The sequence below is a fragment of the Pipra filicauda genome, unplaced genomic scaffold (genome assembly GCF_003945595.2).
Source record: "Pipra filicauda isolate LSUMZ 115617 unplaced genomic scaffold, ASM394559v2 scaffold80_size11013439_pilon, whole genome shotgun sequence".
NCBI lineage: Eukaryota > Metazoa > Chordata > Aves > Passeriformes > Pipridae > Pipra > Pipra filicauda.
Window position 1 is genome coordinate 6,431,621 of NW_024104987.1, and position 16,308 is coordinate 6,447,928.

General features: G+C 58.6%; 1 protein-coding gene across 4 annotated transcripts; it reads left to right on the plus strand.

The window, feature by feature from the left end:
* The first annotated feature begins 222 nt into the window (after positions 1 to 222).
* RAB37 (RAB37, member RAS oncogene family) lies at positions 223 to 15,493 on the plus strand. Of its 4 annotated transcripts, XM_027749630.2 has the most exons (10): positions 223 to 487; positions 5,748 to 5,858; positions 10,059 to 10,169; positions 12,205 to 12,246; positions 12,403 to 12,469; positions 12,555 to 12,607; positions 13,121 to 13,186; positions 13,952 to 14,008; positions 14,264 to 14,340; positions 14,452 to 15,493. In XM_027749630.2, the coding sequence occupies exons 1-10, from the start codon at positions 428 to 430 to the stop codon at positions 14,555 to 14,557; spliced, it is 750 nt and encodes a 249-aa protein (XP_027605431.1). In that variant the 5' UTR covers positions 223 to 427; the 3' UTR covers positions 14,558 to 15,493. The 4 variants fall into 4 exon arrangements, with proteins under 4 accessions (XP_027605431.1, XP_027605433.1, XP_027605432.1 ...); XM_027749632.2 differs by lacking the exon at positions 10,059 to 10,169 and having other exon boundaries at positions 229 to 487; XM_027749631.2 differs by lacking the exons at positions 223 to 487; positions 5,748 to 5,858 and adding an exon at positions 7,971 to 8,103.
* The last annotated feature ends 815 nt before the right edge of the window (positions 15,494 to 16,308 follow it).

The following is a 16,308-nucleotide window of genomic DNA, read 5'->3' on the forward strand; positions in this document are numbered from 1 at the left end:
GAGGGAGGGAAGGCAGCGATTCCCGGTGGCGAGGACGGAGCCCCGGGCTCTGCAGAGCCGGGAGGTCTCCATCACGGCTGTCGGAGATGGGGAGGGGGAGAGGGACCGGCGGGCTCTGCCGGAGTGGGGGGAGCTCCCTCCGCCTCCCCGCCCCCGGGCGGGACCGGCCTCCCCCCGCACCCCCCCGCCGCCTCCTCCGGGCGGGGGAGCCCTGCGAGCGGCGGCGAGGAGCACCGGGCACCGCTGCGCTGTCCTGCGGGGACCGAGCGGGGCCGGGCTGTGCCGAACCGGGCCGGGACTGCGGGGCCGAGCCGGGCCGGTCGGTCCCGAGCGGGGCGGGCACTGCCCGCGGTGCTGAGCGGGGCCGGGCGCTGTCCGCGGTGCTGCAGGGGCGGCCCTGCCCGGTGCCCCCCGATCCCCCCCGGCCATGGGGTCCTACACCGCCGGCCCGGGGGGGGACGGATACAACGAGGCGCTGCTGCACAAGGTACGGCTGGGGATGGGGATGGGGGGGACCGGGGATGGGGTTGCAGAGCGCACGGGATTGGGGGCATACAGGGCAGGGAGACTAATTGCACTTGCGGACAAATTGCATCTCTCTCCCCTTCTCGCTCCTCGTCCCCCGATGAGGTCCGTCCGACACTCCCCATCCCGGCGCGGCCGTGGGGGGATGCGGCTGCAGCTCTCTCCCCTTCCCGGGGCTGGACAGCCTGCAGGGGTTGGCCCCGGTCCCAGCCACCTCCCGGGTGACGGTGGTAAGGGGGGTGGCAGGATTCGGAGTGTTGGGGAAGCCAGGAGCGCTGGAATGGGGCCAGCCCCGCGGCACAGCCCGCAGCCGCCCTTCAGCCGCTCCCGCTGTCCTGTGCGCGCTCAGGGCGGGTCGGGGGGAGCGGAACCCCGGGGCTCTGTTTGCCAGAGGCAGCCTAGGGAGTCGAGACTTCCCTGCTGTGAAATAGCTGTGTTGCAAAAGACGTCCATTCCTGCCCTCCTTCCTTTGAAATCCTCTTCTGCGGGGTTCCTGGGACTGTGTTTTGTAACTCCACTTTCACGGAGGGTGGTCAGGGCTGCTGCTGTCCCTGCAAGACCTGGGGAGCTCAGGCTCTGCTGCGGGGACAGCAGGCTTTTGCTCCCTGCAGTCAGATGCTGCCCTGCAACTCCTGGAGTCATGGAAGAGACACTGATCTCTGTCAGATCCACCTATCCGTTCTGCTTGCTGTCCTCGGTGCTTTGCTGCAGTCCCCAGTGACTGTGCAGGGACAGGCACCCCCCCGAGAGCAGGGGAAAAACAGGGATGGGGCAAGGCAGGGGAAAGGGCTGGGGCTGTGTGGATCACTCTTTACAAACACCAGTCTGTTCTGTATCCTGCTGGACTCAGGGCAATGTGCCCAACCCTTGATTAGCAGAAAAATATCAATTACTATCAGCTCTCATTTCTGTTGTACATGGAGTACGTAGGACATGCCTCCAGGGATGACTGGAGAAACTTGGATTCTTTGCAGAGCCTTAACTCTCTCTTCTCCAGCAACGAGCTGCTGTTAAGGAATGACATTGGTGGAAACGAGTCTCTGGGCAGAAGAGCTGCCCAGGCAAATAACCATCCCAGTCCCTTGTTCCCTGCTGTTTCCCTTGATATTTTTCCTGGCTGGGTTGCTAATCTTGCAAAATCAAGCCTGCTCTCACTCCAGGGGTGTGAGGCAGCAAATACCTCACTAGATCTTGTGTCTGCACAAGGAATCACATTTCAGATGTGCTGAGAAACCCCAGAGAGCTTTGCAGTCTGGACACAAAGGTTAAGTGGTTTCTGGTTGGTGGCTAGACCCAGGCCTGGGGAGGAAACGGGCCAGGGGCAAACCAAAGCAGGAACAGGAGAGGTTTGTTCTGGGCTGTTCCAGAAGAGTTTCACCTGACACAAAATGCTGAGTTCTGCTTGCAGGTGGTTTGACCCATTGCCAAATCATTCTTCCTTTTGTGGAATTCCTGGACCTATTTACCTGGAACAAGCCTCAGTGGCAGAGGATGTGTTCCTTGGCTGTTGTTGATCCAAGGTGTTAGCAGGGGGTTTGCAAACAGGGATCTCCTGTGTGATCTGAGCCAGCTTTTGTTTGATACACAGCTCTAGAGCTCATGTCTGCAGGGCTGAAATACAGCCTCTGCCAGGGCAAGGGCTCAGCTGAGCTGGGCAGAGAGCCCTGGGCTCTGTCTCAAGTCAGTGTAAGGGTCTTGGCCATGGTGAAATAGTGCCTGGGCAGGTGGGGACAGCCCTGGAGTATTCCTGTGGCACAGAACAGCTTCAAGCAGCACCCAGCAGCATCCAAGTTACCCTGGAGCATTGCTTGGAGAAGGGAAGAGACAGCACAATTTTGTTATATAGAGGAGGTAAAAATAAGTCACAGAAATGCACCTCTGAGAGTCCCTGAGAGTGAGGGGCTGAAAGCAGCCACAGATTTGCTGTCAGACCTCTCCCAGGGCCATGTCCCAGCTGAGCTCTGCAGGCAGCTGTGCTGGGGTGCACGTACACCTTTGCCACAATTCATTGTGATAAATCGTGCTCACCTGAGCACAAACCTTTGTGTTTGGGTCTTCAGCTGCTCTCTGAGAGCAACAGCAGAGCTTGTGGAGGGCAATTCCACCCTCCCAGCATCCCCCTGACTGGAGCTTTATCCTGTCAGGCCTCCACTAGCTACATTTAGCTCAGGTCCAGGTACCACATGCTAAAGCTCAGAAATGAACTGGGAAGGCAACCTCAACCCACACGCTCTGTCCCAGATCTCCTCCTGCCTGGCTGGCACTGGAAATGCAGCAGTCACCTCCCTGTGCTGCCCTGACAGCCGTGTACACCCATCTTCCCTCAGCAGGTTAGGCCAAAATACCCCCTTTTCTAGCTGGCTACCAGCACAGGTAGGGGAAGTTTGAATAGGTTTGCCCTCACCACTCCATTGCTTTGCCTTGTCCCTACAGACTATGCTGAGCCAGCAATGATTTTGACTGGGTGTGATTCATCCAGGTCTGATTTAGCCACAAAACTACTAATTTAAGGTGTGGGGAGAGATATTTTCTCTTTTCCTAAGGCAGAGCAGGCAGACAGGTCTTTTCAGGAAGGTTTCCCTCTGTGCCTTGCCCAACCCTGGCAAAGCACTGCTCCATCCCCACATCCCCATGCAGAGAGGAATGACAGAACCAAAAGGAATCTTGCAACATTTTGCCAAAGTTTTCTAGACAGAGAAAAAACCTGGGAAAACCTGGGGGGTTGAGGGGGTGCTGAGGAGGTCAGGCTGTGGCTGAGGATGAGGGCAAGAGGTAGGACAGGTACAAAACTTTGTCTCTGGGAGACTTTTTGCTGTCATGACTCAGGCATATCCAGCCTGAGGTTTCAAGAGCTGGTCACATCCTCTCCACAGTGGGGTTTCTATTCTTATGTTATGTTTATTTGGTAGCCAGGAGGGTCACAGTGATTTCCGCTGTGCAGTCCCTCCACGGAGCCCATGAGGTTTTCCTAAAGTTGTTAGGAATATCTCTTGGCTAATCCAGGCCAACCTTTACTATTATGATTAAGTCATGAAGCAATTCATGAGTTGTCTCTATTATAAATCCCATTTAAATTATTAATAGGGGAATCTGCCTTTTATACATGTTCTCTGTAAACCTTGGGCTCTGGAGGCTTTCTGGTGCTCATTCCAGCCAGCTCTCCTCCCTCCATAATTAATGCTGTTCTCTGCATTAACTGCTCCCAAAGACAGCGCTGCAGGGTGCATCAGTCTTGTTGCACCTCCCAGGACCAGTATTTTGCCTGGAAATAGTTGTAGCACAAAAAAATGCAGGACTGGAGTGCAGGAGCCACATGGTAATGAATTCTTGGGGTGTTTTCCTGTGAGGCTACTCTCATCCATATTATGATCTCTGCACAGGGAAAGATTCTGGGCCCCAGGGCAAAGCCAAAGGGGACCTGGGCAGGGAAATTTTCCTCAGGGAAAGAGATGACCCAGCTCCTCTGGCCCACATGCCAGGGCTTCACCCAGACATTTCTGACTCTGAACATCCCCCCAGCTCCTGTGCAGGCTCCCAGCTCACGAGGCTGCTCTGAATGTACAAGTGACCTGCAAACAGCCTAGTTAGGGAGGAGGGAGAAATCTCCGGCTGCGGATCTGGACGCAGGTTGCTGCCTCTCAGCACTCAGGTCTGTGCAGCAGCGTGCGTCTGGCAGAGGTGCAAGGCTCCCTCCTGCCAACAGCTCCACCCATCAGGTCAGCCTTTTCCCAGGAGCTGTTTGGTGTTTGGGATGTTTTTTCCATGGTAAAGCGCTGATTCACCACAGTGAGCGTTCACTGAAGCGTGTGGTGGTGAGCAGGCTCCAGGCAGGTTGTAGGGCAGCGCTTTGTGCAAGGCAGGATGATGGTCTCCTGCCAGACCACGCTCCTGCATTGCTTGTGTTCCTCAAGCTCCTTGGATTTTGGCTTCAGGTCACTTCCTCCGGGTCTGTGGGATGGCAGGAAGCACAGTGCTGGATGCTGTGGTATGTGCCTGGTGTCTGGAACCTGCGTTGCCTCCCAGGGCATGAAATCAGTCCTTGATCTGCTGGGGCTGTTTGTGCACCTGATTAAACACATTCCTTCACGCTCATCCTGCACTTCACAAGGGGGACACACAGTGTCTGAAGTGGTGCCAGGGTAGGTTACACCCCAGGGTGCCTCAGGGCAGGGGAGGTGATGCAGGAACGGGATCAGTCATGTGCACAGACTCCTCTGGATATTGGGAAGATGCTGAAGCACCTTCCAGGGTGGGGACAAAGGGCTGAGGTGTCCCAGGATGGAGAAGGGCTGCTGGAGCTGCATTGAACTAAACACAAATCAAGGGGGGAAACAACATATACAGCCAAGTGCATCAGAGGTGGATGCAGAGAGTGGGGAGGTTCCACCCCAGCACCTCGTTGGCTCAGCCCTGCAGCCTCAGGGGTGACAGCAGCCCTGTGACAGAGGGGACACAGTGTTTTCCAGAACTGCATCTACAGGAACACCCATGTCCTGAAAGACAGAGCCAAATCCACTTCTGAGCAAGAAGCCTGTTAGCAGAGTGTTTATTTTAACTTATGTCCCTGCGAAAGGGTTGAAAGTGCCTCGGTTTCCTGAAAGGATGGGAGTGTTTGCTCCAGTGGCTCTGTGAACAAAACCCAGACACCAACAGAGGAGAGGGAGGGTGTTGCATTTGCACTGCAGGTCTCGCTTAGGTCAAGGACTTGGAGGGACAGGAGCAGAAGGGAAGATTGGCTCCTCAGGGGTGCAATGTGGGTACCAGGACTATGGGCTGGCAGCTCTCAGGAGGTGACAGCACCACCTCAGCTCTGACACCCACACAGCTCCCTCATCCCTCCTGCTCAGGAACAAGCAAGTCTTGCTCCCTGTGGGAGAGCCCTGGGACTTCCCATGGAGGGCTGGAGAGGCAGAGGGGTGCCATGAGTTTAAACCCAGCAGCCTTCTGGGGGGAGTGCTGTGGGCTCACAGCAGTAAAGTAGCACAAAGGCTGCCCAGTGACCCAGCAAGGCTGCGTGGCTGTGACTACAGCTGTGTGCAGCAGCTGCAGGAGATGCTCACTTTACTAAACAGTTTTGGACCTAGTCCAGTGAGCCCAGAGTCCTCCCAAAGAGGTTTTCCAACAAGCCCTCCCCAAATATCTGGCCCCTGGCTGCTCACTGTGCCTGCAGGCTCCAGCATCGCCTGCACCTCTGCTGACACATCTTTACATGGTCCTTGCAGACAATCCTGGTTGGAGACAGCGGCGTGGGGAAGACGTCTCTGCTGGTCCAGTTTGACCAGGGCAAGTTCATTCCTGGCTCCTTCTCCGCCACCGTGGGCATTGGGTTTACGGTAAGAGCCTAATCCCTGGTCCCTGGGTTGTGCACCAATCATGAGGAGCAGCTTTACTTGGGAATCAGAATCTATGAATCTGTGATTCTGATCATTTTAAGCACAAAGAATTGGATAATTTGCTTTGGTGCTGCTGGATCAGGGGCCCAGTTTGGCTGTGTGCTTGTTGGCATGCTTTGGACTGCTTAGAGGGATGGGTGGACAAAGTTCCACATCCCAAAAGACTTGGTGGGGCCGTGTTTGAGTGCAGCCTCTTGCATCACACATGGAAAGCTGATTTTCGAGTAGCCCTGCTCTGCCAGGGAGATGCCAGCCTGTGTCCTGCCTGTGTCCAGCCCAGGGCCCTCACAAAAAGTCAGGCAGATGGTGACAGTGCCTGGGAAAAGCACTCGGCTGCCATCCAGAGCTATTTGCAGAGCTGCCGCAGGGTCTCCAGTGGCTCTGATGTGTATGTCCCCTCTCCTAAGGGAGGTCAGGAGGGACAGTGCTTGGGATGGAGAAATTGTCATCCCTTCAGCATCGTGGCAAGGCTGGGGCTCAGCAAGGGGCTGTTACCCATGGGGATGCTATTACCCACAGGGATTTTCTCTCTTGTCCAGGCCAAGGAAGCAGGGAAACATGTGGTACCAGTGTGGGGAGTCTGGGGCCAAGCAGCCCAGGGGCTGTCAGCCAAGGGCACCCCTGTGGGCAGGCAGAGGAAGCTCAGCCACACTACTGATCTCTGCCGGCTCCTTGCTGCCTTGCTCCTCCTGCAGCAAATGCCAGCGTGTGGAAGTGATGCTCGGCCAGGCGTCTTTCCTGCCTAGGCAACTCCACGAGCTCCAGCATGGTTTGCCATATCCTTCCAGCCCCTTCCCCAGCGAGCTCCAGGAAAGCTCAGCCACTTCCAGGAGCTCCGAGTGCCTCCAGCCTCCACCTCTGGGCACTTTCCTGGCCAAAGAACATATATAAACTATAAATCCCCCAGCTGGGTCTGAGCGCAGTTACAGGACTGGAAATACAGGTTCTGTTTCCTGAGGGGCAGAGGAAGGCTTGGCTGGAGCAGGGGCCGGTGTCCCGGAGAGGTGCAGAGGCGGGTGCCATCACAGAGGGCATCTCTGCCATCAGCCCTCCTGCAGCCACCTGTGGCCTTCACCTCTAGAGCAGCGAGGGGTACGGCTCTGCACTGGAGCCCTGCACCCCTGGATCCCCGTGGCATGAGCAGGGATGGGGGTTGCCCTGAGATTAGCCCTGGCGTGGGAGAGATGGGCTGGGTATCCCAGGGAAAATAGATGAGAGGGAGCTCAAGGCTCCTGTCCGTGGAGTGGTGCCCGTAAGGCTGAAGACCTTGGGCAGCTGCAGTGTGTGGACATGGATGGGGGTTTACAGAGTTAAAACCCCATAACTCGACATCCCTGTCTCTCTCCAGGGGCTTCTCCTGCATTCCCATGCTTGGGCTTTTCCCAAACGATGTGTGCTATGAGCCGAGCCCCAGTGGCTGGTGTAGGATGCGGAGGGCTGTGAGCAGCCGGGGGAGCGGGAGGTCTGGCAGCCGTCCCGGCCGAGATGCAGGAACCGGCTCGGCACAGAGCGCGGCTTCCGGGTAACGGCGGCTGCTCCCGCTTCCCCCCGGCTTTGCTGCACCCTGGTGCTCACCCAGCTCGGCACCGCTGGGGCTGCAGCGGATGGGACAAACCCCCTACCCTGGGGTGGGAGTGGGAGCTGCCATCCCCACTGTCCCGGCGTGGCAGGGTGGGATTTGGCAGCACCATGGTCTCCATCCCTACACTCCGTGTGGGACAGGGGGCTGTTCATTTGTGGGGTGAGCTGTTCCTCCTCTCCCCATCCATGTGCCGGGAGGGATGTGCCAGTGCTCTGCCCGCCGGCCGGTGCAGCCCAGCCTCTGGCAAACCCAAGCACCCCGGGGGTCCCCGGTGTGGGAGTGCAGCGGGGCAGGTTACCACCCTTCGGCTTCATCTTCCTCATCCCGTGGCTGGGCTGGGCACGGAGGCCGCCGGGGCACAGCCTCGGGGGTGGCATTGACCTGGGAGGAGGAGGAAGAGGAGGAAGAGGAGGAGGAAGGCGGGTGGGGCTGCGGCTCCCGCTGGTCCCGCGGCGTCGGGACTCGGCGGCTCCGCTCGGACGCACCATGAGCGGCCCCGACGGGGCGGCGGAGACCGGGCCCCCCCCGGCGGGGAGCGGGGAAGCCCCGAAAGGCAGTGGGGACCCTCCGGCGTCGCCCCGGGAGTACGAGCTGGCCGGCAAGGTGGGAGGCAGCGCGGGATGAGAAGGGATGGACCCACCAATCCCTGCCAGGGCTGGAGGTTTGGGTTCGTCCACCGACCCGAGGGAGACCGAGAGGGGTCCGAGGGCGTGCCGGGGGCCGCCCGCTTCCTCCGCTGCTGCTATCGCGCCCAGGAAGGGGCCGCGAGACGGGGAAGGAGAAGGCGGCAGCAGCCCCGGCTGAACCCCCCCCGCCCTTCCCGCCCCTGCCCCGGGAGTGCCCAGATCTTGCAGGTGTGGGGATGGGGGTCCTCCCTCCCCGGGAGGTGGAGATAGGGGGCCCCTGCCGGGGGCGGGGGGAGGTCTGTGCCCCAGGGGTGTCCCTGCCCGGCAGTGGCAATGGGAGGGACCAGCTGCAGGAACAGGGCTTTGGGAGGACTCCCCGGGGGGTGTCAGGGCCAAACTCTGCTCTCTGAAAGCCTGTCCTGACCTGCTTCAGGCAAGGGGCTCCTGCCGGCCCGGCAGTGGTGCCCCCCATGGCACAGGACAGGGGAAGCAGGACCCCATCCAGCCCATCACAGCACTCCAAGGGCTCCAAGGAGGCAGCAGTGTGTGTGCCCCGGCGCCGGTCCAGGACCTCCCCCCTCTCCCGCCCCGCAGCCCCCCGCCTTGCAAATGCCTCTGCACCCCTGCCAAGCCTTGGGGTGGGAACCCTCCTCCCTGAGTGCTCCCCTCTTCCCCATCCCAGATCGGGCGAGGGCTGCCCCAGGAAGCACCTTCCTCTTCCCGGCAGCTCAGGGGAGGCACAGGACCAATGAACCTTTTACCTGAAAGATTTAATATGCAGCCCCAGGCCGAGCTCAGCACTGATGGTGTCAGCCCAAACACCTCCTGCTGCCTTGCTTAGCCGGCTCTCAAAGTGGTTCTGCACGCTGCCACTTTCCCTAAACCATTTTCATTCCTTTGCCTTTATCCTCTCTGCTCTGACTCATCTCAGTGGAGGGCAATTTTTATGTTTGAGGGAGTGAGGTGGAGGCAGAAAGGAGGGGTGTTCCCAGCTGCCCTCCAGGGTCAGGGAAGGACTTGACCAGCAAAGTGAGTTGGCAGGAGGCAAAGCACTTCCAGCCCCCAGCTCTGGCATTTGCTGTGCCACCCCTGTGGAAGGTGGCTCACTGTGTTTGCCTGTCACAGAGGCAATGGGGCTGCAGAGGTTTGCTTTGCAGGCTCCAACATCCCGGCAGGGTGGGAGTGTGGGGATGGACCTTTTTGCTGGAGTCCTGCTTGCTGCCATTTTTCGTCAGGGGATAGATGCAGGCAGAGTTAGGTTAATGATTGCTGGGCAGGAACAGGCTGCTGCAGGTGAGCAGGAAGAGCACAGCATCGGGAAAGGCTGTGATTATGGAGCCCAGTATCCGTCCTGGCTGCTACCTGCCTGGGTCCGGTGGTGCTGGAGTGGCCAGGGAGCCCGGGGGTTGAGCCTGTTTGCTTAGCAGGAGGGGAAAAAGCACCGTGTTTGCTTTGGTGTCTGCAGCAGGCCGGGCCCTGGGCACAGACAGAGTCCCGGACACGGGGTTTGCCCAAGCCATGCATCAGCAGCTCTCGGGCTGGGCACACCCGGGCCAGGGGCAACGCGTGGGCGGAGGTGGCTCCATGAATGTGGGAGCTACTGCCGGTTTTCCAGGAGCCTCCTGAGCTGGAAGATGGCGAGGGGCTGGCTAGGAAACATCTCCTCTTGCTGTGGTACCTGCCTTCCCGCCAGGTCTCATCTTCTGCTCTCCCCCTCTTCCGTGGCTGTGGGTGCTTTGCTGCCCTGGGGCACCACTTGGTTGCACCTCTGGGTGTCCCATCCTGCCTCCAGCTCCCACGGGGCTCCCTAAACCCGGCAGGACTAGCCCTGGAGAAAGAAACAGAGGGACAGAGGGGTCTGGGGGGGAGCTCAGCACCGCTCAGTGATGCTGCTCCCTCCCGCTGACACCTCTCCCTGCACACATCTTGCAGGTGATGTTACTTGGAGACTCGGGCGTGGGGAAAACCTGCTTCCTGCTCCAGTTCAAAGACGGGGCCTTTCTCTCCGGGACGTTCATAGCCACCGTGGGCATAGATTTCCGGGTGAGACCACCACAGCTGCCAGCCCCTTGCCTTCCCTGACCCCCACCTCGACCAGGATGGGGTGCTGGGAAGGGGGAGCAGCCTCTGCACCCCAAATAAACTCCCAACCAGCAGCAGTCACTTGCTGAAACCCTCCCACCTCTCCCTGGGAGAGCAGCAACAGACAGAAGAGCCCACTGGTGTTGTCACCTCTTGTCTTTAAATCAGCAAACAGCTCATCCTGGCTGGGTGTGTGGGCTGGGGGTGCAGTGGGCGGCCAGCATGCTCCACCAGCTGGGCTGAGGCCAAGGGCTGGCGGGGTCAACTCTGGCTGTTGTAACCTTGTGCTTTGAAAGGGCTGAAATGGGCTGCTGAGCAGTTGTTAAGATCACCAAATCCTGCTCAAACCCCCATGCTGCTCTCTGCTCACCAAATTTCAGTGGCAGGGTCTCTCTGGAGGTGTTCAGGGAGGCAGAGCTGTTTGCAGCACAGGGCAGAGCAGCATTTCAGCAGGCTGGAAGTCATGGGGGTGTCCCCAGGCAGGGCTCTGCCTGCAACATCCGACACGTGTGGAGCGCGGTCGCTGCTTCCTCTGCCCCCACAGCTGCAGCTGCTCTGGTTTCCCGCCTTGTGGTGGAACTGGGGGCTTGGTGAGCAGGGCCTGGGGGACAGAGAGGGCTATGGGTTTGCTTTGGAGGGGTTATGAGGCCTGTCCTTCTGATAAAGTCATGAAAGAGGTAAAATCTCCTGTGTTCCTCTGCTGGGCTCCGCACTGGTGTCCCTGAGGGTGTTGCCAGCCCTCAGGTACCTGCCCTGCCTTGTGCAAGCATCTCCTCCAGCAGCTCACGGCTCGCTGCTGGTAGGAAATCTCCAGAGCCTCCTAGGGCACGTTTTTGTTTTATCCAGCCCATTTGTTCAAGTTTTGTCATCTCCACAGGGGCTGAATTTCCACTTCAAACAATTCCAGGCAACCAAATTATTTATAGGGGTCTTCTCTTTTCAGACTTATCCCTCCAAGTATGATTCTTTAAGAGTCTTAAAAATAGCTTTTCAGTAACTTCTGCGTTTCTTTCTTCTGGCCTCTGGAGAGAAGTCCCTGCGCTTCCGAGTTGAGTAGAGCTGTTGCTTAAGCCCTGATAGCTGCCTTTCCTGCTCACATGGAAGTGCCTCTTCCCCTTCCTAGTCCCAGCCCAGTTGCCTGACTGCAAACCATCGTGACCCAGGAGATTTCCTCCTGCCACACTGGATAAAGTTGCATGCTACATGCAACCCCCTAACTCAGTGTTTGCAACCACATTTAAGGACCAAGCAAGGCTCCCACCATCAAGGATACCTGAGCAGGACATCCAAACCATCCACTGAGTGTCCCCAGGAAGCTTGTAGCACCCAAAGCCCTTAAATTGCTGTAAATAACCCAAATTTTTAGCACAGAGCTGGCTCCTCCAGCACACGGAGCAGAGGAATCCTGACAGAAAGGTCAGGGCTTTTTGATGGGCAAACTTTATAAAAGCACACCAAGGTGTTATTAATAAATGCACATTTGTGTGTGGTTCATACAGACCTCCCCACTTCCCCAGCTCTGCCCAACTTCCCTGGCCAGGCAGACAGGAACTGCTGCAATCCTGGAGCTTCCCGGCAGGAGTCAGAGTGGGTCGGTGTCCCTAGGATTTGCAGGACAACTGGCATCATTAGCTGGCTTGTTAGGGGACCCAGGAGCCACAGGACAGGGTGCTGGCTGTAGGAGATGAGCAACACACCAGACCCAAAGCAGGCTGGGATCTTGCTGTCCTGTCTCCACTGGTTCTGCTCTTTTCCATCCTGGAGAGAGGGACTGTTGCTCTGGGATGTCCCTGTAGCTGCCAAGCAAGCAGGATCAGGGTTTGTAGCAATGAGGCTGCAACATCCAGCCCCATGGGAAGCCTGGCTTCATCCCACCGGCTGTGGGAGAGCAGCTGAGGGGCTGGGGAGTGCCAGCTCTGCACCAGGGCTGGCTGGCACATGTGCCAAGACATTTATCAGGGCTGGCTGATTAATGTGCTCTCCTTCTCTTCTGCAGAACAAAGTGGTGGCCGTGGATGGTGTGAAGGTGAAGTTACAGGTGAGTTCTGGGCAGGGGGAAGCAATTCCCAGCCACATTGCTGGAAACCTCCCCCAGGCTGAGCGTCGTGGGCCGTTGGGGCATGGAGCCACAGAGGTATCCTCAGCTGGGAGGGTGTTTCCCCTCCCTGATCTCACCGGGGTGGCTTCTTGGCAGATCTGGGACACGGCAGGACAGGAGCGGTTCCGCAGCGTCACCCACGCCTACTACAGGGATGCCCAAGGTGGGTTTGGGGTCTGGCAGGGATGGGGGAACTGCCTGGAATGCATCCCTGCAGCGTGACAATGCCTCTGCCTCTTCCCCTCCAGCCCTGCTCCTGCTCTACGATATCACCAGCAAGATGTCCTTTGACAACATCCGCGTGAGTCCCCCCGTGGGTCAGGAGTGTGTTCCTCCCCAGGGACTGGGGTCGTGGGTGCCCTGCTTGGCTGGATGGGTGTTTAGGGCAGTTGGAAACCTGTTTTACAAATAAGTGCTGGCTGGTTTGGCCAGACTCAGCCAGTCTGGAGCTCGTCCCAGGGCACCTGGCTGGGTCCTGCATGGCTGGGTGAGTTTTGTCCAGGGACACGGAGAATGCCTGGAGGGAGAAAACGCTGTTTGGGAAGGATGTGAACTACTCGTACGCTTGGGCTGTAGCCAGGAGACGGGGCGTTTTCAAGGCTGTTCGGCTTTGATGCTGGAATAGTTCCCGTGCCAACAAAATAGTCATTATCCCTGTCCTCGTGGGGTGGTGTGAGGGCTGAGGGGAGGGGCAGGATTACCAAGAGGATGTGAGGGCTGAGGAGGGAGGAACAGGGGTACCATGGGGATGTAAGGGCTGAGACAGGAGGGACGGGGGTACCGCTCATCCCGACACAGCCCCAATTCCCTGCAGGCCTGGCTGACGGAGATCCACGAGTACGCACAGAAGGACGTGGTCATCATGCTGCTGGGCAACAAGGTGCATGCAGGGTCCCCTGGCCCTGTGCTTTGCCATGTGGTGCTGTGCCATGCCCTGGCCATCCCCATGGCTGTGCAGGGATGGGCTCGGTGGGCTCTGCCTGCCAGCTGTGTGCACCCTGCCTGCACCCTCCGCTGGGTTCTGCTCCTTTCTGGGCTCAGCCAGGCCCAGAGGTGACCCCAGAGGTTTGGAGGGGGTCGCGGGGTGGGCAGGGTTCCCGACAGCCAGTGGGGGGCAGCACGAGGCTGAGGCTCCCAGTACGGGATGCTCCCTGCATGGGATGCTGCTGGGTATGGGATGCCCACTCTGGCCTGGATGCACCCCTGAATCCCAGGTTACTCCAAGCCCCAAATGCCCAACCAGGTCCCAGATCCTGTCCGGGGGTCCTAGGTGCTATCGGGTGCCCAGTGCCCAGCTGGGTACTGGATTTTTGCCTGGAACTGGATGCCTCTGGATCCTGAATGATGCTGGGTATTTGATGCCCAGAAGGGTACCAGAGCCTCCCTGGGTCCTGGATGCCTGCAAGTACTGGATGCTGCCCCAGATTCCCCATGTCCCCAAGGTCCTGGATGCCCCCTGATATCCTCGATGCCACCAGGTCCCAGATGTTCCGTAGATCCCAGATTCTCTGGGCACTGGATGCTCCTGGATCCCCCATGGCCCTCATTCCTGTCAGCCCTGTGAGCACCCCACACTGCCTGCTTGCCAGATGCCCCAGGGTGCCAGCTGGTCTGGTGTGTGGTGACATTTTCCTTCCCTTGGCAGGCTGATGTGAGCAGCGAGAGGGCTGTGAGGACAGAGGATGGAGCATCGCTGGCCAGGGTGAGCTGTGCCAGGGTCTAACCAAACTTCATCTCCCCCAGTCAGTTGCCTGTCACTCAGGGTCCCCATACAGCTGTGCCATCCCCTCTGATGGGTGCCCAGACCCGCCTGGCTCTCGGGCAGCCACTTAGACAAAAAACCTGGGGCAAGGCAGGGAGGGGATGGCCCCCAAGCCTTGGCCAGGCAACGGGTGATTCAGAGGGGCAGGAGAGCATTCTGGGGATAGCCACTGATGGGGTCGTGCTGCCCTTGCAGGAATATGGGGTGCCTTTCATGGAGACAAGCGCCAAGACAGGCATGAACGTGGAGCTGGCCTTCCTGGCCATTGCCAAGTGAGTACCTGGGGCCAGGGGACTGAGCAAGGGAGGTGTCCCCTGCAGCCCCACCACCTCCCACACTGATGCTGGAGTGTGTGTGTGGGTAACACGGCCCCACCACTGCAGGGAGCTGAAGCAGCGCGCGATGCAGCCGCTGGATGAGCCCCGATTCCAGATCCACGATTATATCGAGTCACAGAAGAAGAAATCCAGCTGCTGTGTCTTCTCCTGAGGGCAGCCGGGAGGAGCCAGCAACCCTGGGGGCACAGGCAGGAGACAGAGAGGGGCCTGATCCTGCCCTCGAGTGCCCGAGGGAACCAGGCTCTAACAAGCCAAGGTGGATGGGACAATACAGCGGAGCAGAGAGTGCACGAGGAGGGCCCTCACCCCAGTTCCAGGATCCAGGGGCCAGATCCTTCTGCCCCGTGAAACAACGCCTGGAGCTTGCTGTGTGCCACTGTGGGAATCACTGTGGTGTGGTGACTGCCAGCCTGGCCAGTGAGCCACAGCGATGCCTCCATCACCCAGGACACAGCCACACACCTCACTGAGGGACACCTGGAGCGGCTGGAGGGGCAGTGCGTGTGCCATGGATGAGCCCCCCGCAGCCCCCAGCCCTCTCCTCCCTTGCAGCCATCCCTGCTCTTGGTTCTGCTCTTGTCCGACTGGAAGGGCCTGATCCAGCCCCTGTGTCCCTGGTGCTGCCAGGCTCTGGCTTCCCTCCAGGGATCCTCAGCTCTGCCCCCGGGGCTGCCCCACGCCCCAACGCTCACATTGGGCTGTGGCTCCTCTCTGCTGCAGTTGCTGCCATTGGCTTTTATCCTCATGCCACCATGAGGGCAGTGATATCCTCATTGTATCCTGGCTCTGCTTGAGGGAAGGGCTGGGATGGGGAAGGGTCCAGCCAAACCTGCTCCCTGCCCATACAACTGTGATAAGAAATAAAACTCCCCTGGGAGCACCCAAGCGATGTTTGGGGCATTTCTAGTACACACAGCAATGTGGAAACAACTTTTTTTTTCCCCATCTTGTAGTCACGGGAATTAGAGGAATTCTTTTTTTTTTTAAGAAAAGCCTTTTAATTTTCAATCCCTCCAGACTAAATCATCTCCAGCCTCATGCAGGAGATGCTCACTGTGGCCTGGAGTGATGCTCCAGCCCTGCTGGCTCCCAGGCCAGGCTGGGTTTCTCTCCCATCGCTGCCCATGGAACACAACTATTCCTTCCTACTGCTGGCAAACAGCGGCTGGAACCCTCTCACTGGAGACCAGATGCCTGAGATCCTCCAGCCAGCAAATGCTGCTCTGTTGGGCATCAGCAGGGCACAGGGGCAAGGCTTGACCTCCATGTTGCTGCACATCCCTGGTGCTCAGCCCAGCACTGCTGACCTTTCCAGCACACTGCCTGCTCCCCTGAGCACTACCCAGGGCAGTCAGACGGTGAATATTTGGTTCTGCAGCTGAAGCGCTCATGTGAAGAGCAGCTGTGGAGGGCATGGCACTGCTGCACGTAGGAGTTGGGGACTGTCCTGCACATCTGTCCCCGTCAGCATCTTCCCTGGCCCTGTGCCCGAGCTGCTCGTCTCTCACCTGCCCCAGTGCCTCCTTTGCCTCTGCACTGCTCCTGGGTCTGTCTTTGCAAGTTTACAGATTAAAGCTGGATATTTTTGAAGCTTTGCATCTGTCTGGTTGTTTATTGCATGAGAAATCCCTGCCCTGGGTCTGCAACGTGGGAGGCTGCTGCACACAGGCGCTGAGGAGCCGCGGGGCCGGGGGGCCGTGGGAGCAGCCATGGGGAGGGGGAAGCACCCACAGTCCCATCCTCCCCACTGGGGCTTTCGTTGCACATTTCAGACAGTCCAAAGGTGAGAGGGGAAGAGTAAACATGGCCTGTTAAATTAAAACCAACCTCCTCCCCTGCTGTTCTCATGGTGCGGAGTCCAGCATTCCCCAAATAACTCCATCTTCCCACCAATGGCATTGC